Source organism: Phyllobates terribilis, unplaced genomic scaffold (assembly GCF_046119375.1).
Source record: "Phyllobates terribilis strain yellow unplaced genomic scaffold, ASM4611937v1 Scaffold_4__5_contigs__length_816908805, whole genome shotgun sequence".
In the NCBI taxonomy this organism is placed as follows: Eukaryota; Metazoa; Chordata; class Amphibia; order Anura; family Dendrobatidae; genus Phyllobates; species Phyllobates terribilis.
Genome location: NW_027362764.1, coordinates 295910164 through 295933577, shown reverse-complemented (window position 1 = coordinate 295933577; position 23414 = coordinate 295910164). Strand labels below are relative to the sequence as shown.

Genomic DNA, 23414 nt, shown 5'->3' with positions numbered 1-23414 from the left:
TTCAGTATGCCTTCAATTTTGAATAAATCCCCAACAGTATCACCAGCAAAGCACCCCCACACCATCACACCTCCTCCTCCATGCTTCACGGTGGGAACCAGGCATGTCGAGTCCATCCGTTCACCTTTTCTGCGTCACACAAAGACACGGTGGTTAGAACCAAAGATCTCAAATTTGAATTCATCAGACCAAAGCACAGATTTCCACTGATCTAATGTCCATTCCTTGTGTTCTTTAGCCCAAACAAGTCTCTTCTGCTTGTTGCCTGTCATTAGCAGTGGTTTCCTAGCAGCTATTTTACCATGAAGGCCTGCTGCACAAAGTCTCCTCTTAACAGTTGTTGTAGAGATGTGTCTGCTGCTAGAACTCTGTGTGGCATTGACCTGGTCTCTAATCTGAGCTGCTGTTAACCTGCGGTTTCTGAGGCTGGTGACTCGGATAAACTTATCCTCAGAAGCAGAGGTGACTCTTGGTCTTCCTTTCCTGTGGCGGTCCTCATGTGAGCCAGTTTCTTTGTAGCGCTTGATGGTTTTTGCAACTGCACTTGGCGACACTTTCAAAGTTTTCCCAATGTTTCAGACTGACTGACCTTCATTTCTTAAAATAATGATGGCCACTCGTTTTTCTTTACTTAGCTGCTTTTTTCTTGCCATAATACAAATTCTAACAGTCTATTCAGACTATTAGCTGTGTATCCACCAGACTTCTGCACAACACAACTGATGGTCCCAACCCCATTTATAAGGCAAGAAATCCCACTTATTAAACCTGACAGAGCACACCTGTGAAGTGAAAACCATTTCCGGCGATTACCTCTTGAAGCTCCTCAAGAGAATGCCAAGAGTGTGCAAAGCAGTCATCAAAGCAAAAGGTGGCTACTTTGAAGAGCCTAGAATATAAGACATATTTTCAGTTGTTTCACACTTTTTTGTTAAGTATATAATTCTACATGTGTTAATTCATAGCTTTGATGCCTTCAGTGTGAATGTACAATTTTCATAGTCATGAAAAAACAGAAAAATCTTTAAATGAGAAGGTGTGTCCAAACTTTTGGTCTGTACTGTATATAAATGTAGTTTCGCTGTAAACGTACTAACCTGAAGAGTAAAGCTGCCTTATCAATTTTACCACTCGCGGAATGGCATAACCCCCCACCCCCACCCCCAAAAAAAAGCCAACTCCTGAATTGTTGGTTTTTGTTTATTTTGCCTCCCAAAAATCGGAATAGAAAGCTACTGTATCAAAAATTGTCACGTGCCCAAAAATCAAAACGTCAACTTGTCGCTCAAAAAACAAGCCCTTACATGCCTGTCGGATGAAATATGTAAAAATTATAGCTCTCAAAATATTGCGATGCAAAAACTAGTTTTTGCAACAAAAAAGCATTTTTAGTGTGTGACAGCAGCCAAACATAAAACCCCAATATAAATCTGGTATTGCTGTAATTGCACCAACCCAAAGAATAAAGTCATCTAGTCACATATGCCGCACGAGGAACAGTGTAAAAAATAAATAAAACCAACTCTTCACCTGCTGCTGATTTGTTCATTCTGCCTCCCAAAGATAGCAGTATGCTCAGATTTATCCTGCACTCTGCACTGAGCGCTTACACTGGGGTTTCCCTGTAAATCTCTGAAATACCTGATTCAGACAGAACCCCCCGCAGAAGATTCCCTGTAATGAGGCAGATGGAGGCATCGTGGAAGCCATGTGGCCTGTGATCCCACGGTGTCCATCTTTTTATTAGGCGTGCATAAAAGTGCCGTCGGCCACAGTTTTGTGAACCTCTGAAAAAAAGACACCTCTGAACAGAGGCCATACGGAGTCCAAAGTAACTCTGCTGCCTCATTATAGTGAATGGATCCCTTGGTGTTTCATCTGAATTGCGTCACTCAGAGATTTAAATGGAAACTCCAATATCCGTGCCCAACTTAGAGCACAGGATAAATAGGAACATTTTGCATAACATTTTGAATCAAAATAAAAGCTTGGACTCTATCCACAAAAAAAACAAGTCCTCACTCAGGTCCATCATCTGTTAATGGAAATATAGGGGGCTGTCACGTTACTAGTAGCACAAAGGCTCTGGAAAAACAAATGGCCCTTGCCCTCCAAAAGAAATTCAGCAAATTTTTTGGACCCAAATACAAATGCCTACCTCCCTTTTGAGCCCCATAGTGTACCTAAACCGCAGTTGGCGTCCGCATGTTTGGCATTTCTGAGGCAAACAAATAGAAAAAGAAGTCCCAAGAACTGGTAATAGACGTTAAACGATTTATTTATTACATAAATATTAAAAACAATATGCAATTTAATATAGATGACGATTAAGTTAAGGCAGCTATTGCCAAAAAAAGTGGCACCATCGTTTGGTGAAGTGACACCATCGTGTGTCATACTAATACACATGTAAGTCATGGTTCACTATCATGCTTTATACATTTACCTTTGGATAGGACTATACTATACTGGCTAAGTTATTTGCACTTTGCACTTTACTTTTGTATTTAAGAAGCCAGCATAGTGTGTATGGTATCTGTGTATCAAATATTTACATTGGCTATGTTATGTGCACTTGGCACTTTAATTAATTTATATGTTTAACATATGTCAGTAAATTGTGTATGATACCCGCTTATCAGCTCCAAAGGTTTCAGCTGTGTACTAATCATGTTTATAATTTAATCATGTGTATATGTCATCCTAGGGTGCCCTTTTTTATCAATAGCCACCTAAACTTAATCGTCACCTATATTATATTGCTTATTGTTTTTAATATTTATGTAATAAATAAATTAATCTTTTTACATCTATTACCAGTTCTTGGGACGCCTTTTTCTATTTGTTTGCCTTTGCAGCATGACGTTGAACTATTTATTTGGTCCTGCCATATGATATATGATATGTCATTTGGTAATATTTAGTTTTTTTAGTTCTTTAAAAGTACTATCTTCAGGGATCAATATAAGTTGTATGTTTGGTATTTCTGTAGCGATTATAGCCCGCATAATTTACGGGTGACTGTCTCCAGAAGCATGAGCTGGGCACAACGTACTGGTCACTACAACGTACTAGTCACTACAAAGGCAGTTTGCAATTTTCACTGCTGCTTGTTTCTGGAAAAGACCCATGGAGTCAAAATCGTCACTACACCCGTAGATAAATTCCCAGAGGGGTATAATTTCCTAAATGGGGTCATTTGAGGGGGGATTCTGTTATTCTAGCACTTAGGGTCTCTGTATATGGAGTCCGCATACTATTCTAGAAAAATCTGCACTCTAGGAGGCAAATAGCGCTCCATCCCTCCCGAGCCTCGACGTATGTCTAAGCAGTACTATAGAGCCACAAATGGGGTATTTCTACATTCAGCAGAAATTGTGGGACAAATTTTGGTGCCATTTTTATCCATTTCCCAGTGTGAAAACGTAAAATCTGGGGCTAAAACAAAATTTAGGAGGTAAAAATTGAATTGTTTTTTCCTTCACTGCCCAATGGTTAAAAATTCTGTGATCCACCTGTGGTGTCAATATGCTCACTGCTCCCCTTGATTAATTCATTAAGAGGTGTTGTTTGAAAAATAGGGTCTCTTATGGGGATCTGCTGTTCTGGCGCCTCAGGGTCTCTGCCAATATGACATGGCACCCTAAAACCAGTCCAGCAAAATCTGAACTCCAATATGGTGCTTCTTCCTTCTGAGCTTGGCGTACATAGGAAAAATTGCACAACAAATTTAGAGGTCCATTTTCTCCTGCTATCCATGTGAAAATTTTAAAAAATGGGGCTAAATCAACATTTTTGTGGGAAAAATATATTTTTTTTCATTTTTACAGATCCATGTTGTAAAATTCTGTGAAGCACCTGTGGGTTCAAGGTGCTCACCAAACATCTAAATAAATTCCTTGAGGGGTCTAAAAACGGGGTCAATTGTGGGGGTTTTCCACTGTTTACAGTGGCACATCAGGGGCTCTCCAAATGCGATTTGACACCCGCAGAGCATTCCATCAAAGTCTGCGTTCCAAAATGTCACTCCTTCCTTTCTGAGCCTTGCTGTGTGCCCAAACAATAGTTTTACCCCACATATTGGGTATCTGCGTGCTCACGAGAAATTGCACAACAAATTGTGGGGTCCATTTTTTTCCTGTTACCTCTTTAAAAATAAAATATTTGGGTCTAAAAAATTTTTGGGTGGGAAAAATGGGATTTTGTTATTTTCACGGGTCCACGTTATAAACTTCTGAGAAGCATTTGGGGGTTGAAGGTGCTCACCACACTTCTAGAAAAGTTCCCTTCAGGGTCTATTTTCCAAAATGGTGTCACTTGTTGGGGGTTTCCACTGTTTAGGCACATCAGGGGCCCTCCAAACACGACATGGTGTCCGCTAATTATTCAAGCAAATTTTACAGTCAAAAAGTCAAGTTTGCCATGTGCCCAAACTGTGTTTTTCCCCAAAATTAGTGGGTATCGGCGTGCTCAGGAGAATTTGCACAACACATTTTGGTGTCCATTTTTTCCTGTTACCCTTGCAAAAATAAGAAAATTGGGTCTCAAGTGAAATGTTTGTGAAAAAAATTAAAATGTTATTTTTTTCTTCCACATTGCAAAAATTCTTGTGAAGCACCTGAAGGGTTAATAAATTTCTTGACTGTGGTTTTGAGCACTCTGAGGGGTGCAGTTTTTGGAATGGTGTTACTTTTGGGTATTTTCTGTCATAAAGACCCCTCAAAGTGACTTCAAATGTGATGTGGTCCCTAAAAAAAATGGTTTTATAAATTTTGTTGGAAAAATGAGAAATTGGTGGTCAACTTTTAACCCTTATAACTTCCTAACAGAAAAAAAATGGTTCCAAAATTGTGCTGATGTAAAGTAGACATGTGGGAAATGTTATTTATCAACTATTTTGTGTGACATATCTCTCTGATTTAACGGCATGAAAATTCAAAGTTTGAAAATTGCAAAATGTTAAAAATTTTCGCCAAATTTCCGATTTGTTTTTTAGAAATAAACACGAGCCATATGAAATAAATTTTACCACTATCATGAAGTACAATATGTCACAAAAAAACTGTCTCAGAATAAGTGGGATCCGTTGAAGCGTTCCAGAATAATTACCTCATAAAATTACACTGGTCAGAACTGTAAAAATTGGCCTGGTCATTAACGTGCAAACAACCTTCGCGGGGGTAAAGGGTTAAATATTACATTTCCCTGTTGGACAGGCAGAACAGAGCAACATTTTTAATTGAATCATACTCATGTGTTCTGACATACTTACTTGATACAGCGCTCCCCGGTGTTCTTTTTATTCCTTTTCAGAATGTCTTACCTAATGTTTTCAATGATGGTGAGAAAATGTTGTTTGGAGTGGGCTGATTCCAAGTGGCTGGCTTGCACAATAGAAGGAATTGCTACACTGCCCTTACAAGAAGAAAGAAACAGTCTGACTAAGCTCCTGATTTTGTGTACTACTGACATTGTTCAGACGAGATGGACTTTATGAAATGGAACTAAGAGAAGATCGATCATGTGATGCTATAACACATAGAAAATATTTTTTTGTATTAAAAAGGTTGTCCAGTATTAGAAAAACTTGGCTGCTTTTTTCTTTAGAAACAGTGCCAAACCTGTCCAATGATTCTATGTAGTCTTGATACTCTGCTCCTTTGAAGTTTGAGTACCAGACAGAACCTGTGGACAAGTGTGGTTTTGTTTTTGGGAGAAAGCAGACATATTTTTTAAGGGCAGAGACACTCTGCTGTATTTCTCGTGCGAGGACCACATCACCTCTTCTGACCTGAGCTTGACAGCTGCATAGAAATCCATCATTCTGTCATGCTCCGGTCAGGAGAGGTGCCGGCCAGTCCGTGCAGTGCGATGCGATCATCGCACAAGTTATACGGCAGTGTGTCTCTGTCCTAATTGTATAACTGACAACTGCTTAAATTTAAATTGAAAAATTGTTGTTTTGTGCAATTTGTCAAACTCCAGTAAGGCTTTTTCTGCTAATTCCAGTGTGCATGTGTTGTCACTTCCTCTGTTGATGTATATAGCTCGTTATTGGAAATCATTGTGAATTCCACTGTGTGACCTCTATTAATTTATCAAAATTCACATGACCACATGATGCTAAAAAATTAATCTGTCTGTAAGTAGCATACATGGAAATCATGGAGCCCCATAGCAGAAGTTCTATTTGCTCCTCCCCCACAGAAACTCTCCCCCCACCCCCCCAAAAAAAACCTTTAACATTCAGCGGGGTCACAGAAGAGCATACCTCACAACTTTGCAGCCCTTACAAAGTCATTTTCCTCCTATATAGTCCTCCATACAGTTTTATAGGTGCCACATAGTCCTTCATACTGTTTTATGGGCACCACATAGTCCTCCATACAGTATAATGGCCCCATATAGTGCTCCATACAGTATAATAGGCCCCATATACTGCTTCATACATGAACAAAAAAATACCTCTGGCCTGGCCGCTCCCCGCTGCTCTGGTCTCCTCAGTGTCTTTTGACCCTCTGCACTGTTCATCACAGAGGGCGCGCTCTAGTGACGTCATCGCGTCTTCTGCGCTGAGATGTCACAGAGCTCAGATGCAGAGGGGGAATGATAGGAGAGGAAACGTCAGCTGGTGGCTCCCTCTCCCATCATTCTTTTCAACTTATCGATATCCAGGATGCTGAAACAGATGAAGTACGATGCGGGGGGGGGGGCCGACATCGGGCCCCCCGACTCACGGGCCCCTTAGCGGCCATTGGTGGAACACCACTGCTGTCTGTCTATTTATCTATCTAGATCCAAAAAAAAAATTTGAAGCAGCACTAAAGTTAATAACAGTATAAGGTACCAGGACTTGAAGACATCCCCTCTCCAAGTCTTGAATAAAATAAAGAAAAAGTGACAGTACTCCAATCAAAATAATTGTGCAAAAACCGTGGACTTACAAAGTGCATCTCAGAAAATTAGAATATCATCAAAAAGTTAATTTATTTCAGTTCTTCAATACAAAAAGTCAAACTCATATATTATATAAACTCATTACAAACCGTGATCTATTTCAAGTGTTTATTTCTGTTAATGTTGATGATTATGGCTTATAGCCAATGAAAACACAAAAGTCATTATCTCAGCAAATTAAAATAATTAACAAAAAACACCTGCAAAGGCTTCCTAAGCGTTTCAAAAGGTCCCTTAGTCTGTTTCAGTAGGCTCCACAATCATGGAGAAGACTGCTGACTTGACAGATGTCCAGAAGGCAATCATTGACACACTCCACAAGGTCCCAGAGATCTAATTTTCATTTGGAAATCAAGGTCCCAGAGTCTGGAGGAAGAGTGGAGAGGTACACAATGCAAGCTGCTTGAGGTCTAGTGTGAAGTTTCCACAATCGGTGATGGTTTGGGGAACCATGTCATCTGCTGGTGTAGGTCCACTGTGTTTTATCAAGACCAAAGTCAGCGCAGCCATCTACCAGGAGATTTTAGACCACTTCAGGATTCCCTCTGCCGACAAGCTTTTTGGAGATGGAAATTTCATTCTCCAGCAGGACTTGGCACCTGTCCACACTGTCAAAAGTACCAATACCTGGTTTAAAAACAACAGTATAACTGTGCTTGATTGGCCAGCAAACTCGCCTTACCTTAACCCATGTTGTCAAGAGAAAGATGAGACACCAGACCCAACAATGCAGACGAGCTGAAGGCTGCCATCAAAGCAACCTGGGATTCCATAACACCTCAGCAGTGCCACAGGCTGATCACCTCCATGCCACGCCACATTGAAGCAGTAATTGATGCAAAAGGAGCCCCGACCAAGTATTGAGTGCATTTACTGAACATACATTTCAGTAGGACAACATTTTGGATTTTAAAAACATTTTTCAAACTGTTGTTATAAATTATTCTAATTTACTGAGATAATGACTTTTGTGTGTTCATTGGCTGTAAGCCATAATCATCAACATTAACCGAAATAAACACATGAAATAGATCACTCTGTTTGTAATGAGTTTATATAATATATGAGTTTCACTTTTTGTATTGAAGAACTGAAATAAATTAACTTTTTGATGATATTCTAATTTTGTGAGATGCACCTGTATATTAGTCCATGTGGCGACATTTCGGTCCTAACAGAACCTTTTCAATCCTATCTGTCTTTATTCATAAGTAATCATGTATTACTTTAAAAATATTTGCAGTGCTAAATGTTATTTATATTTTTTTGATCTTTGAAGTACTAGTAGAGATCCTTTTGAAACACCGCACACAGGATAAAAAGCAGAGGAGGCAAATGAGCACAGGAAATGGTGTTTTCCTGTTTATTTTAATTACAGCAAGGTGTGAAATTTAGCTTGAAAGAAAGACTACAGAAGAACTTTAACAGAAGAATATAATTGCCCCTGATGCTCATTCTTTCTACCCCTTCCATATAAATATATTTTTAATTAATCATAGGATTCCAACATCTTCATCTACTCCTTGACAGCTGTTGATAAACATCTTACTGAAAAGATTTGGCCTGACTAACAAATAGTGTAATAACTATTGTAGAAAACTTAAAGGGACTTTGTAAGCTCAGAATGACTGTTCAAACTAAGCCCCCCCCCCTCCGCTCTGTGCTTCATGGCGGAGCATATACTAGTTCCCACCTGCTGCTTTCCCTCAATCTCGACCCCCCCCTCTTTTTTGATTAACAGCTCTGGCTTAACAGATCCAGAGAAGAGTTAAGATTGAAGGAATATAAGCAGGTGGGAAGGTGTATATAAATGATTGGCCCCGCCATGAAGCACCAAGCACTTGTTCTTGGTTTGAACAGTTATTCTGTACTGACAGTCTCTTTAAATGGACTATTCCTTAAAGAAAACCACTGCCCATGTGAACAGATTTGAGAGACCTCCGGCAGACTTGTTCCATTTATGCATTATGTGGATAGCCATTCGATACTCATCATATAATGCTACATTTTCCCTGCAGTGACTTCTACTGGGTAACTTAATAGTCACCTTAGCGTAATTACAACTTACAGTGGATCTGTTCCCTGATTTCACAACACAGACAGGATACATTTTTAAATAGGATGTACTTACTTTAATTATGCATGTCAGAATAGCTGTTTAATCAAAGTAATTACCAGGATTTCACCTTCAAATTATGTATATTCACATGTAGCTATTTCAAAGACAAGTCCAGCTATACCATTACCTAGACAGTTTGTACCTCTGTTGCTGAGAAATTAGTATTTGAATTGACATGTAAATGAGAATGAAGTGCTTTTGGCGAGTGAAAGCTCTTCCCAACACTCTTTTACTTCGTCTCTATTCCCCGTCCAGTGCTGCCTCCTGCTTGACTGACAGGTCCTTTGCTTGAAGTCACAGAGCAAAGGAGCTGACAATCAAGCACAGGAAGGCAGCACTGGACAGGGAATAGAGCCATGAACACATCTATTAAAGCCATGCTGGATTCTAAAGTGAAAGAGAAGACTGCAGCACTGCAGTTTCATTGAAGTTGAAATTTTGCATGTCTGGTGAATAAACCCCTTGGATGAAGCTGCATTTCTGCAATTTTTTCTTTTACTTGGATTTTTGGTGTTTCTCTGAACTGGGATACTTTGCTGCTTGCATCCAAACTGTGAATATGTAATTGAGGAGTATGCTGCTTCTTTTTCATACTATCATGCTGGATTATAGGCATCTGCTTCACTGCATGCTTCTGCAAATTAATCTTCTGATATAGCAATATACTGATATAGCTCACAGGGTTCTTGTTTTCAGCCAGAATTTCCTGGGCTATGTTAACACTTAGACCAACACCCCAAACTGCTGGATAAAATGTTTTGTCAAAAATGTTAATACATGTTCTTTTACAGCAATCATGGTTAGATCTCCATTTATTGTTATAACTTCTATGGAAAACTGAATTCATGATGTCACTGTGTTTGTGGGTTCAACATGTGGTGAAATTAGTACAGTTTTCATCAAAATCGCAACTAATAGTAAATTATGTTTTTTTTAAAGCACTAACTGCCAGATGAGAAAATTATTTGCTGTATAAGAAAATCCTAAAATGGAGGATGAGGGCATAGGTTTTGTGGGACAAATTATATTTTTAATTGGCAACATTTTTGAATACTCAGAACTACTTGAATATGAGGTGTCATTTGCATGTTACCAGAGATTTGTCCCTGGGGGTGTGTTCTTTTTCTCCTGCATGGGAATGACCAATCATAAGCAGGAAACATGATGCAGAGGAAAAAAAACATGCCTCTAGATAAACTTAAAGCATGCTTTCTCTTTTGTGAGGCATATAGTGACAGACACAGACAGCTCTCATCTAAGCCCTAATCTTTGAAGATACTTTGTAGAATATTGCAAATCTGAGTGTGATTACAAACATCCATCTTTCATCTAATGGCATTCAGTGTGTGTGTGTGTGGGTGGGGGGGAGACTTTCATTAGATTAATCCTGGAAGTGTTTATAATCAGACTCAGCTCAATTATATCCCCTTCCCCTCACACTGACTGCTGTGATATGAAAGATGGAGGTGTTTGTAATCAAACAAATCATGGGTAATACCCCCTTGGACATTTCATAAATTATAACTTAAACTTGACAAGCTAATATCTTCACAATGAATAATAAAAATGAAAAATAAAAAGAATGTTTTATTCACTTGTGCATTATTCCATGACGTGGCTAGTTTAACATGCTTTACCTGATAAAAGCTCCTCTTATGTATTGCTTGCCAATACATGTGCACTACTCTTTAAAGACTTGAATGTCCATTAACTTTTTATATTCAGAATAATTTATGATTATTTTTTATGGTTAGTATAGGAATTGCTATTTTTTTTTTAATTTAGGCTTTATCCAGTATTGTTTTTAGTACATTTAGGTGTTTGTCATCTAAATACAGGCTTATGAATTTAGATGACAACCACATCATTTATTTTATGCTGTTTAGCTATAAAATGTGTTAAGCTCTACTTACACTACAAGATTACCGTGAATGAGCAATTATAATCTTGAAGTCTAAAGAGGCTGCCAATCACCCAGTGAACAAGCAAAGTGATCTGTAAACAGGACTCCTGCTGCCAAGTGCAATAGCAGCCTATGCGCACTGAACGTTTTACTACAGATCGCTCAGTGTGTATCTGAGGCCTGGCTACTTGTGTAAATAGTGTATTAAGCAACTACTGATCAAAAACAAGCAGCTGATCAGCGGTCGTTTTGTGCACCATGTCGGCTTGTAAAAATGGACCATCAGAGTACCTCTTTTTCAGTTGGGGCCCTTCCAAAACCCACCTGAAAAAACATCAACAAAAAAAATTACCATATACATTCTTATGTAAAATTGACATGTTGTACATATGTTCAGAATATAGAGAAAATAACCTTCATTCATAGTTACCTTTATTCTATAACGTTTACCATGCACCATGCTTACTGAAGGCTGGAGTCACACCTAGTAAGCTGTCCTATGTATGTACATGAGGAATAATTCTATAGCTTGCCATTATATTACTTGTATTCTGCCAGTTACCACTAGTTTTCACTTCTGCAGCCTCTGTCTTTTAATTTGCAATCCATTCTGAACTAATGGGAGGAGACCAGATGCTGAGATCTCCCATATACTGCCAAACGCACAGAGATGGATTCCTTCTCTTCATCCTTTTTTTAGCATACAGAGACAAGCACCAGGGGTATGGATGACATTATACCATGATACTAAAATGTCAGGATGTTAATCAAGCTCTGATCTAGCATGTGAGAAAACTCAGCACCATGGTTTTGTGTCTCCTGACAATTTTCTCTCCCTACTCCTCAGTCGTCCTCCTCTTCATAGAGTATAAAGGTCTATGTCATAAGCAGGGGGAGAGGAAGATGTGGCTGATAAATCGGAAAGAAAGCTGATTTCTCTCCATATGTGTTTCCAGACCAAAAAGTTAAAGACATCGTTTAATAAGAGTTCAAAGATGACAGGCCTGGGAGTGTTCATTAGCTTCCCAGCTGCTATGGAAATTCATTAGCTCATTGCAATCACGTCACAGTGCACCCACTTCCTTGTGTCCACTCGCTTTCTTGCTGTGGCCACTATTCACTGCAGCATCTAAGGGGGTCAATAACTAGGATTGGATTTATGTAATGTACAGAAAATACCTGCTTCACCAGTGCAGGCTCAACTTTCAGCCTGTGCCATCCCAAAATATCTGATTCTAACTACATAGCTACAGTACCATAAATATATGGCCCATGTCATGAATGGGTGAGAACACCAATCCCAGTTATTTAATCATTCAGATGTCGTGTCCCTCAGTTGCTAGAGGGAGGACATTGTTAAAATGCATGTTCCTGCAGTGTCGGCAGTAGGGAAAATTTATGGCTTGCTAGAAATTCTTCGCTGGGGCTTTCTGGACCTGTAACAAAAAGCTGATAAGGTGGTTTTAGTACAAAAAGGATTGTCATGATTAGACAACCCTTTTGATATTCTTTTATTTTCTTTTGATAAACTTTTATTCAGGGAACCTGGTGCAGTGAGAAAGTGTTACTGGATTGCAAACATGTTTTCTTATGTCAGAAGATGTAAATGCTTATACTTATTTCCCAATAGTTTTAAAAATTGCTACCAGTGAGTGTATCGTATCTGTAACATATGTTAAAGATATGCTAACACAGTTACCTGTCCAAATGTGCAGTGTTGAAATGAGACATAGAGCATTTTACTAAAAGTACTGATTATTATGTTAATGTACCAAAACGTGTAAAAAGTAGAAAAAGATCTAAAGACAAATAAAAAAAGCAACAGAGATGAAACTTGCTACTTTGTTCAAAAATTGTTTGAATAAGTTGTTTGGGGATCTGGCTCCAGACACTTGACTGTGTAGCCACCAGATGTGCACTTGAGACACCGGAGAATAATACCACCAAGGTCCTCAGCGCAAACCAAACTTTTTACTTGTTTTATACCCAGCTACCCTCAAGTCTGCATGTCCCTCGTGTTTCCTTGTACTTGCAACTCAGTCTTCAGAACATTACGTGTTGCAACAGAGGGGCAAGTGTTTCCTACTATTTGTTCCAAAGCTGTGGAGCCATCTGTTAAGTTAAACAGGAAGGTCTGGTTTGTCTCTCTCTCCCGGGCTTTTTTTGCTATTTTGGGAGATTCACTTCTCCCTAAGTAGAAGAAGGTCAGTATGGTCTGATTATGGGACTCCTTATATGTTTAAGACAAGAGCTTCTGTTTTACCCATCTGCTACTGTTTGAGGTGTATTCATTATTAATAGAGCCAGTGACAGTTCCTGCTCAGATATGCAGCCTTGCTTGGGCAAATGAGACATTCTTCAGCAAATTGCTTTCGTTTTTGATTGCTGATTGTACGCGTGTCACCAAGCTGACTCAAGGTTCATCGATGCATGCTCAGTAAATTAAAAGGAACATAAGTATGGATCAGCCGAGAGAATGAATTCTGTGCCTACAATGACCCAAGGCCATTTAATTTTCTGCTTAATTTTGTTGCAGTCAGTTTGCATTTTGGGTTATTATGCAGTAGGAAATTAACAATAAATAACAAATTTGGTCCTCCTGTGCTACTAATGATATTTCTTTATACATCTTTGTAATTCTATTTTTTTAAAAGGCTCAAGGACTGTTCCTGTCTGATACCCAGGCAGGTACAGAAGGAAACAAGAGTAAAGGAAGAATAGTTTAATAATTATAGATTTTAGTTTACAACCCATTTAAATAAATATTAACAGTCTTTAAAATTTAATTTACAGATAATCAGAGAAACATGGAAACAGATGAGGCACAGGATATGACCCAAATGTCAGGTGAGGTCAATTTAAAATTATGGGGATACATTCAAGCTAAACAACTTGAATAGTATAAGATTTTTACTGGTGCAATCATAATTGGGCGAGTTTATCAAACAAAGCAAGTGTCCCTTATAAATCCATGGGTTGACCCATCTAGAATTCTAATCTTTTAATCTACAGTGATCTTGGCAATATGTGTTTTAGCTTTTCATTTAATGAAAAGACTTTCATTGTTTATGTGTCTGTATCAATAATTAAATAGGTTGTCCACTACTTTTTCATTGATGACCTATTCTTCAGATAGGTCATCAATGTCTGATCGGTCGGGGTCCGACATCCGGCACCCCCGCCGATCAGCTGTTCTCAGCATCGGCTACGGCGACCGGCCTGAAATGCTGCTTCATCTTCTCATAGTGACCAGTAGGTAGGGTACTACACATCTGCCTCCTATTGATTTACAATTGAGCAGTTTCGGCCGTCAGCTGCCGACGACACCAAGAACAGCTGACCAGCGGGGGTACCGGGTGTCGGACCCCGACCGATCAGACATTGATGACCTATCCTAAGAATAGGTCATCAATTAAAAAGTAGTGGACAACCTCTTTAATTATTGATATGGCCACATAAACCATGATACCTTTTTAATACACGCACTTGATCTTCTTTCAAACCGTATCTGATGTAACTAAACAACATTGCAATAGTTTATTGGGACGTTTTGGGTCTTATTCTGTTTTTTTTAGATGACTTTAGAAGCCAAAACCAGAAGTGGGGTAAAAAATTGTAAGAACCACAAGTTGATTTTTATACTTTCTCTGAATTTGATCCACACAAAGCTTCAAAAACAACATCAAAGTCCCTTGTCGAAACCTGTATGTGAAGGATTGGACTGGCCCACCTCACTTGCAGAGATGTCAGTGGATTTACCTTTTCTGCAGAGGTGTCAGTCTCACTCCAATACCTAGCACCAGCACAACAGGGGAATGCAGGAATGTGCCACTATGGCTTCGGATTAGCTGACCAGTGCATAGCTGTTCTCGGTTATACCTCTCCTACAGAGGATTGAGTGCTATAGACATGCTACACCATTGTCCCATCACTTGATGATGCCGAGAATTCAGTGAAACACGTCGGGGAGACCTGCTGCATGCCTAAGTTTTATGCAATTAATATTTGCCACTCTATCTTTAGATGACACCTCGGAGTGATATCTATAATACTCTCGATAAGCAATGGCTGCTTAATATAATTGAAACAAAAACAATTTATCTATAGGGCAAACATTATTTTATTTATACCCTATCTAATACATAACCTTTATTCATTTTATGTTAAAATATAAGTTTTATGACCTATTAGTGAGGGGTCTTGTTTAGTGGGGTTCTGCCCCTTTAGGCAATTCAGTTCTTCTACAGAGGTTTCAATCTGACCAGTTCCCATTGGCCCTCAGGAAAGCATATCATAGAAGCAATGGGTCCGATAAAGACCCCTGTAACTGCCATGTTAGTCTTCCTGTGAATCTCAGCCACAGGCTGGGCTCCATAGGAGAGCCGGGATTTAACTATTGTAATGCAGCGCCTTGCTTGGCATTACTGTATGGTCCAGGGTATGTTTTGGCCGACCAGGTACCTCCCCCTCAGCTGACTGGTCACATGACTGTGACATCACACAGGTTCTTTTGCACACAGAAGGTCTGAACACATGACTGTGACATCAGCTAAGGTCCTGTCTGTGTATGTGTGTGTGCTACAGGATATATAAACCCTGATAGATTTGAGGCAGGTGTGTGAGGCGTGAGGCCTGTTCCCATGTGGGACACCGTGATACTGTGAAGCCTGGCAGCCTGAAAGGTCGAGGCTGGATCCTGTGTGTAGATGCCAGTGGCCTTGGAGGGAAAGAGTCCTGGAAGGCGAAGACTGGATGTGTGTGTGAAACATTCCAGTAGTCTTTGAGGGAACGAGGGCTGGAGACCCAATCCTGGGAAAGCCTTAAAGCCACAGTGGTGGCAAACCAAACGGACTGAAGCAGCCAAAACCCGGCAAAGGTAAAAACACTGCTTAATGTGGACATTTTTGCTATTACCTTGCTGAAGGCTGTAACTTGGGCCAAGTGGGCCTGTCTGCTACTTGAGAGACTCCCTGATGCTATGTGTGTAAACATGCCGGTGATATACTAAGATGTACTGTGTGAAAAGCGGTTTATGATAAAATAATAAACTGCTGCATTCTGAAATACTGAAAAGACATTGCTGGTGTGCATTAATTGACCCGGTGCAGCGAGTATCCCCCAGTATGATGACTAGCGCTGCCTTACATGTGGTTCGAGAATGTGGGCAACTGCAGCCCGGTTGCTAGGGGCAACGGCACAGGACGACGAGTGTGGATGCAAGCATCTTGCTGTGGCTTGGCGGGGTCACGAAGGTTAAAGCATCTGGCTGCAACTCGGTGGGGTTGCGAAAATTGTCCTCGCACTCAAACCTGGTTTGCTGTGGCTCGGCGGGGCCACGAAAATTTTTCCGGGGAAAGCGGTGAAGTGTCTAGTGTGAATAGTGTACCGCGATGGCTGTGAATGGTGCAGTACCTCCAGACGGAATGGAGAAGGGGTTGGATGACCGGCTGCAAACAGTCTGCAGCGAAATGGAGTGTCCTGAAGAAATGCAGGAACAGATAAAGATGGCTGTGAAGGGAGCCGCAAATGAGTCTGAAGCTATTGAGCGATTAAAGTGCCTGTTAAAATCGCAGCTGCAGGCATTTGAGAAATGACAACAGGTCGTGGTGCAGGAAGGGCAGGAGCTCATGGCCCTGTATAGAAAGGAGGTAGCGGACCATTCTGTGAACTCTCCGGGCGCCCCATTGTTGTCCCAGAGTGCCCAGTGAGGTGGTAAAAACTGTTGTGAACTGAGTCCTAAGACTATTGTTGATTTTTCTTGTAAAAATTCCCCTGCCGGTGTGGTGGTTAAAAAGGGGGCGGAGTCTAAAAAAGGGGCGGTTGTTCAAAACAGCGTGGAGTATAGAAAGTCAAAAAAATTTACTGGTGGTGGGTTGGTACTGCCTAAAAATGACAATGTGACCGTTGATAATGAAGTAGCTCCAATAGAAGGGGGTGACGTCAAGGTGGGAGGTGACTTGTTGGTCCACGACACCATATGGAGTGATGCAGACCCCGTAGCTGTCGGTGACACTATGAAAGTAGAAAGAGAGGTCAGTCAGGAGGGGCTAGACGAGGGGAGAGAGTCCCCCTCTCGTCGTCGACGGCGCAAGGGCCACAAAAAGGTAGCTCCTGTAGTTTTGGCTGAAAGCGGAAATAAAGAAAATGCAATGATATGTGCCTTTATTCCAAGTGTGGATCCTCCTTTAGAAGCAGATGAGGTGACGTTGCCAATAGCAACCTCCGGTACAGTACTGAGTCAGAAGGATCTGACCGCCCTGAAAGAGGAGGCTGCCCGACTGAGTATAGAGGCTCAGGAGGCTGCCCGACTACGCAAGCTCGCCGAGGACAACCTAAATGAGCAGCGAGCCTTAGCTGAAAAGATGCTCAAAGAGAAGATGCAAGCTGTTCAAGAAGCCACCAGTCTGAAAGCCGAAGCGGAGATGCTGCAGAAACAGAAGGAACTGGCCATGGAGCAAGCTAAGAAACTCCAAGAAGACAAAGAGCAGATGCAGCAGCAACTAGCTGAGGAGACCGAAGGCTTCCAAAAGACCTTAGAGGCCGAACGTCGACGACAGCTTGACATAAGTGCTGAAGCCGAACGCCTTAAAATACAAGTGGTGGAAATGGGTCAAGCCCAAGCCAAAGCTGAAGAAGATGCCAAGAAGTTCTGGAAACAGGCGCAAGAAATCGGTGAGAGGTCACACCAGACAGAACTGACGACCAAAGAGAAGATGACGGTGGTGCAAACCCTGGAGATACAGAGACCGCACAGTGAGAAGAACGCGCTGCAGAATGAAGTTTCTGGGTGTGACCAAAACCTAAAACGACTGCGCGAACAGTTCAACCAGGAGATGTGTGACTCCAAGAAGGAATATGGTGAACTCATGAGGTAGCTGCAGCAATGCCAGGACCGAGTAAAGCCTCTAAGACAGAAGAAGGAGCGGCTAGTGGACTCTCTGTACCAGCGAGACTGGGAGCTATCCGCCTGGAAAGAGGCAATAAAAGATGAAGGGTCTGGTCACGACTGTGAGGCAGAAAAGAGGCATGGAAAGTTCAGTGAGGAACTGCAACAGATTAAGAGAGATTATGAGGATCTCCTCAAGGTTAAAGAAAAACTAGGGGAGGGTAAGGCGGATACAGAGCAAGAGCGCCAAGTGGTTGAGACCACTCTGCAAGACACCCGTGGTGAAAATGGTGATCTCCGCAGAAAGACCTTAGGTCTGGAAGCTCAGGTGAAGGAGCTGCAGACGTGCTGTGATAATCTCCAGAGGGCAGAGACGTGCCTTAAGGAAAAGCTCAGCAAGATGGAAGCTGAGCGGGAAAAGATGGAGGAGTCCATCGGAGAATCCACAGACCAGGGCCAGGAGTTGGCCGCTGGTGATGGGAGGTATGAAGCGGATACCTCCTCGAGTGATGTGAGCTCGGATGATTCGGTGGATGTAGGAGCCGAGATCAAGGAGTCGCTACAAACCCATTGGAAGCAAGAGAAGCTTGAGAGACTGGCTGTTGAGAGCCGAGTGGGCGCATTGGAGACAGAGAGGTCTGATAGAACTCTACTGTTAAAGGAACAGTTGAAGCAGGAAGAGCTTCAGAGACGGGCTGCTGAGAAGTGAGTGGCGGAGCTAGAGGAAGAAGTTTCCGGGCTCAAAAGTCGCCTGACAAAGTATCACTCAGTGAACGAGGCCTCCTTGGAGAAGGAAAAGGGCAAACACGTTGCACTCACTCCCTTATACCATGAGAAGGTGGACCTGAGGAGAGCTAAGAGAGGGTTAACGGAAGATAAATATGAAATGGAAGTGGTCAGGACGGAAATTCGTGAATTTGTAGCTGTGAGTCAGCTCAGGGGAAGCATACAGGGTGAAGAAGCTGGAAGTCAGTTGTCCCTGAAACCTAAGCTGGTTGATCGTCTGGAAACCACTGGTGAGACCTAAACGTCTCGGTACAAGTGCCTCGTAGATGTACCCCAGGATTTGAGGGAAGAATGCACCAGTGAGTCCGTGCATAAGGAGTTTAAGAAGGCAGTGGGAGCCTGTAAGGTGTACTTGACCTCAGAAGCTAAACAGCTGGTGGTCCTGTCCACGGCCGAAGTCACAGTGAAGAGGGTGGCGATCCTAAGTGACATGCATTGGCGATGTATTCGCACGAAGCGGGTTCTCCGGTTGAAGACGGAACAAGCCGTTAGACAACTGGAGCTTATGAGAAAAGCTCACAGTCTGCGGGAAGAGGTCATCCGGGTACGTCATGTTCTGGTGAGAAAGCTCGTTGGGAGAAATGGTCGAGCCATGCAGATGATGGTCAAGAAGTCTGGTGTGGTGAAAGTAAGCAGTCCACGTGATCGTCAGGACTGTTTACCAGATGAAGACGGCATGGTGTCATTCTCCGCTTTAGGAACGGAAGAAAGTCTTGCATATATGAGCATGCTGATAGAGTACCGAGTGACCTACCTGCGAGAGGTAGAACAGTTGAATCTCGCTAGACTGCGAGTGGATAGACAGCATCATCTGAGCAGCAGAAGAGGGCAGCCGTCTAGAAATTGTGAGACCAGACAGAGAAAGGGCCCCCTAAATAACAGAACAGCTATAGCTGGAGTTAGGAACCTTTCAAGATGTCCTGAGAGTATTGGGCGTGGGTTTAGAGGTAGTGAGACCTCCAGTAACTCAGGTTTGAGAGGCCCATACAAACGACCCAATAGAGTACAGGACAGTACGGAGTCTAACCGGACCTTAGATACCAGGGCATATGAGTCACACTGCTGTATGACTGACCACTGGGAGAGGGGGACCTCTGACAAGGTTACAACCCGGAAAGGTGACCTGACGAAGTCAGTGACATTGACAGATGGTAGATCCCTAAGGAATGGGCTAATGTCGATGACTAATGTTCCAGGGGCTGGACAACGCAAATGTCAAGTACATGGTCTCGGTGTGAACTGTGGGTTATAGTGGTTTGTGTATGTTATGTGTTCAACCCCACAAGTTTGAACAGAGGGAGGGAATATGTAATGCAGTGCCTTGCTTGGCATTACTGTATGGTCCAGGGTATGTTTTGGCCGACCAGGTACCTCCCCCTCAGCTGACTGGTCACATGACTGTGACATCACACAGATCCTTTTGCACACAGAAGGTCTGAACACATGACTGTGACATCAGCTAAGGTCCTGTCTGTGTATGTGCTACAGGATATATAAACCCTGATAGATTTGAGGCAGGTGTGTGAGGCGTGAGGCCTGTTCCCATGTGGGACACCGTGATACTGTGAAGCCTGGCAGGTCGAGGCTGGATCCTGTGTGTAGATGCCAGTGGCCTTGGAGGGAAAGAGTCCTGGAAGGCGAAGACTGGATGTGTGTGTGAAACATTCCAGTAGTCTTTGAGGGAACGAGGGCTGGAGACCCCATCCTGGGAAAGCCTTAAAGCCACAGTGGTGGCAAACCAAACGGACTGAAGCAGTCAAAACCCGGCAAAGGTAAAAACACTGCTTAATGTGGACATTTTTGCTATTACCTTGCTGAATGCTGTAACTTGGGCCAAGTGGGCCTGTCTGCTACTTGAGAGACTCCCTGATGCTATGTGTGTAAACATGCCGGTGATATACTAAGATGTACTGTGTGAAAAGCGGTTTATGATAAAATAATAAACTGCTGCATTCTGAAATACTAAAAAGACATTGCTGATGTGCATTAATTGACCTGGTGCAGCGAGTATCCCCCAGTATGATGACTAGCGCTGCCTTACACTATGTACTGCAATACTGTGGTAAAGCAGCGTACAGGGTGGTCCAAAAGTAGGTGGATAGTGTAACGGGTCTGGGAGGCGGAACCTCTGAGCTACTATACAAGGGGGCGGTCCTTGTAAGGGAGCGGGTGGCGACCAGGGTAGACGGGCAGGCAGTCACAGCAGGTGACTGGGACAGTCTCTGAATGAACGGACAGGAGGTCACGGCAAGTGACCGGGGCAGTCTCTGGATGAACGGGCAGGAGGTCACGGCAAGTGACCGGGGCAGTCTCTGGGTAAAGGGTTGGTACGACCTGTGGCGGCTGATGGTAGACGTGAGCTCCCAGGTGAGCAGGCGAGAGTCTCTGGATAAACGGGTGGTCACAGCATGTGACGGCGGAGCCTCCAGGAAGACCAACAGACAGGCGGCAGATGAGCGCTCCCAGGTGAGCGGGCAGAAGTCTCTGGACAGGCGGGTGGTCACAGCACGTGACGGCAGAGCCTCCAGGTAGGCTAGCAGACAGGCAGCAGATGAGCGCTCCCAGGTGAGCGGGCAGGAGTCACTGGACAGGCAGGTGGTCACAGCACGTGACGGCAGAGCCTCCAGGTAGGCTAGCAGGCAGGTAGCAGATGTGCGCTCCCAGGTGAGCGGGCAAGCTGGTCCTTAGACAGACTGACAGGAGTAGTAAGGCAGACCGTCGGACCTCAGGCTAGCAGGCAGGTAGCAGGAATATCAGGCAGGAAACAGACAGCAAACTGGCAGGACTCGGGCAGGAATCAGGCAGGTAACTGGCAACGGGACCTGAGGGCTGAAGCAGAGTAGTGAACAGTGCAACAACATTGCTCGGGCACCTCCATTTTGGAGGAGGTGCCTTATATATGGTGAAGTCCTCCGGCCATTGGCCGGGGACTCATTAGGACGGCGCGCGCGGCCCCTTTAAGAGGGAGGAAGCGCGCGCGCGCCCTAAGCACAGTGGCCGGGAAGGAGCGCGCGCTGCCAGCAGAGCGGGAGGAGGACGCCGGGCTCGGAGCAGAGAGGTGAGGGGAACAGCGTCCCTGCCTAGCAGAGGGCAGGGACGCCGACGCTACAGTACCCCCCCCTTTAGGCCCCCCCTTTTTTAGGCCAGACAGAAATTTAGCTAGAATGAGAGGGGCATGGATGTTCTCCCGGGGCTCCCACGTTCTCTCCTCAGGACCAAACCCCTTCCAATCTACTAGAAAAAAGGTCTTTCCTCTTACCCTTTTGGTGGCAAGAATGTTCTCTACCTCAAACTCGTCCTCAGCAGAAACCGGAGCAGGAGGCGTACCTGTAGACTTGGAAAAAGAGTTAAGTACCACAGGTTTGAGGAGAGATACATGGAAGGAGTTAGGGATCCGTAAGTTGGCCGGGAGTTTCAATTTATAGGCCACCGGGTTGATCTGACTGATGACCTCCAGAGGACCGATGAACCGAGGCCCTAACTTATAGGAAGGAATCTTGAGCCGGACATACTTGGATGAGAGCCAGACCTTATCCCCTGGACGGAATTGAGGAGGATCCAGACGTTTTTTGTCGGCATGTCTTTTCATACGCTCGGATGACAGAAGGAGTGCGGACCGGGTACTTTCCCATGTGGAGGAAAATTTGTTAACAAGAGATTCCGCAGCCGGATTGTCCACCGAGGTGGAGACGGGAAACGGGATCCGAGGATGCTGACCGAAGACTACAAAAAACGGGGATTTGGAGGAGGATTCGCTCTCGTGATTGTTGTACGAGAATTCGGCCCATGGCAGGAGATCCACCCAGTCAGAATGGTGGGCATTAACGAAGTGCCGGAGGTAACAGGTCAGGATCTGATTGATCTGCTCCACTTGACCATTAGACTGTGGGTGGTAAGCGGAGGAGAAGTCCAGGGTGACGTCTAGCAATTTACAAGTGGCTCTCCAGAAACGAGAAGTGAACTGTACCCCACGATCCGACACGATGTGACGGGGCAGGCCATGAAGACGGAAGATGTGGCGGATAAAGTCTTTAGCCAGCTCGGGTGCAGACGGGATGCCTGGCAGGGGAATGAAGTGAGCCATCTTGGAAAAGCGGTCAGCGACCACCCAAATGACCGTACAACCGGCAGAGACGGGAAGATCAGTTATGAAGTCCATCGCTATATGCTGCCAGGGGGCAGCAGGTACTGGCAGAGGAAGAAGGCGACCGGCTGGCAGGTGTCTCGGAACTTTGTTGCGGGCACAGGACACACAGGCAGAAACAAAGTCTATTACATCCTTGCGCAGGTTAGGCCACCAGTAGTGCCGGGAAATAAGCTGTAGGGTCTTTTTCTGACCGGCGTGGCCAGCTAGTTTAGACGAATGACCCCAGTGTAGGATCTTCTCCCGATCAGGTACCGATACGAACGTCTTACCGGGAGGGAGACGATTTAGACTCACGGGAGCCACCTGCATTACTCTGGCGGGATCGATGATATGTTTAGGTTCTTCCTCGAGATCAGATACCAGAAAGGATCGGGACAAGGCGTCTGCTTTGATGTTCTTGTCAGCCGGGCGAAAATGTAGAACAAAATCAAAGCGAGCAAAAAACAAGGACCACCGGGCATGCTGGAGATAAGCCAAGTTCTTGTGGTCAGTGTAAATTATTACCGGATGAAGAGCCCCCTCGAGTAGGTAACGCCACTCCTCCAATGCCAGCTTGATGGCCAATAACTCTCGGTCTCCTATGGAATAATTGCGCTCAGAAGAGGAGAAGAGTTTG

At 43.5% G+C, this 23414-nt stretch overlaps 1 protein-coding gene across 5 annotated transcripts in view; it reads left to right on the top strand.

Annotated features, from left to right (window-relative positions):
• IKZF1 (IKAROS family zinc finger 1) overlaps positions 1 to 23414 on the top strand; it is a 256897-nt gene that overhangs the window by 38658 nt on the left and 194825 nt on the right. For 4 of the 5 annotated variants that reach the window (XM_073678338.1, XM_073678341.1, XM_073678340.1 and 1 more), the window contains exon 2: positions 13773 to 13826. The exons of the other annotated variant lie outside the window; for it this stretch is intronic. In XM_073678338.1, coding sequence (XP_073534439.1) covers positions 13773 to 13826 — 54 coding nt within the window. The remainder of the gene's footprint in view (positions 1 to 13772; positions 13827 to 23414) is intronic. 5 annotated transcript variants of the gene reach the window in all.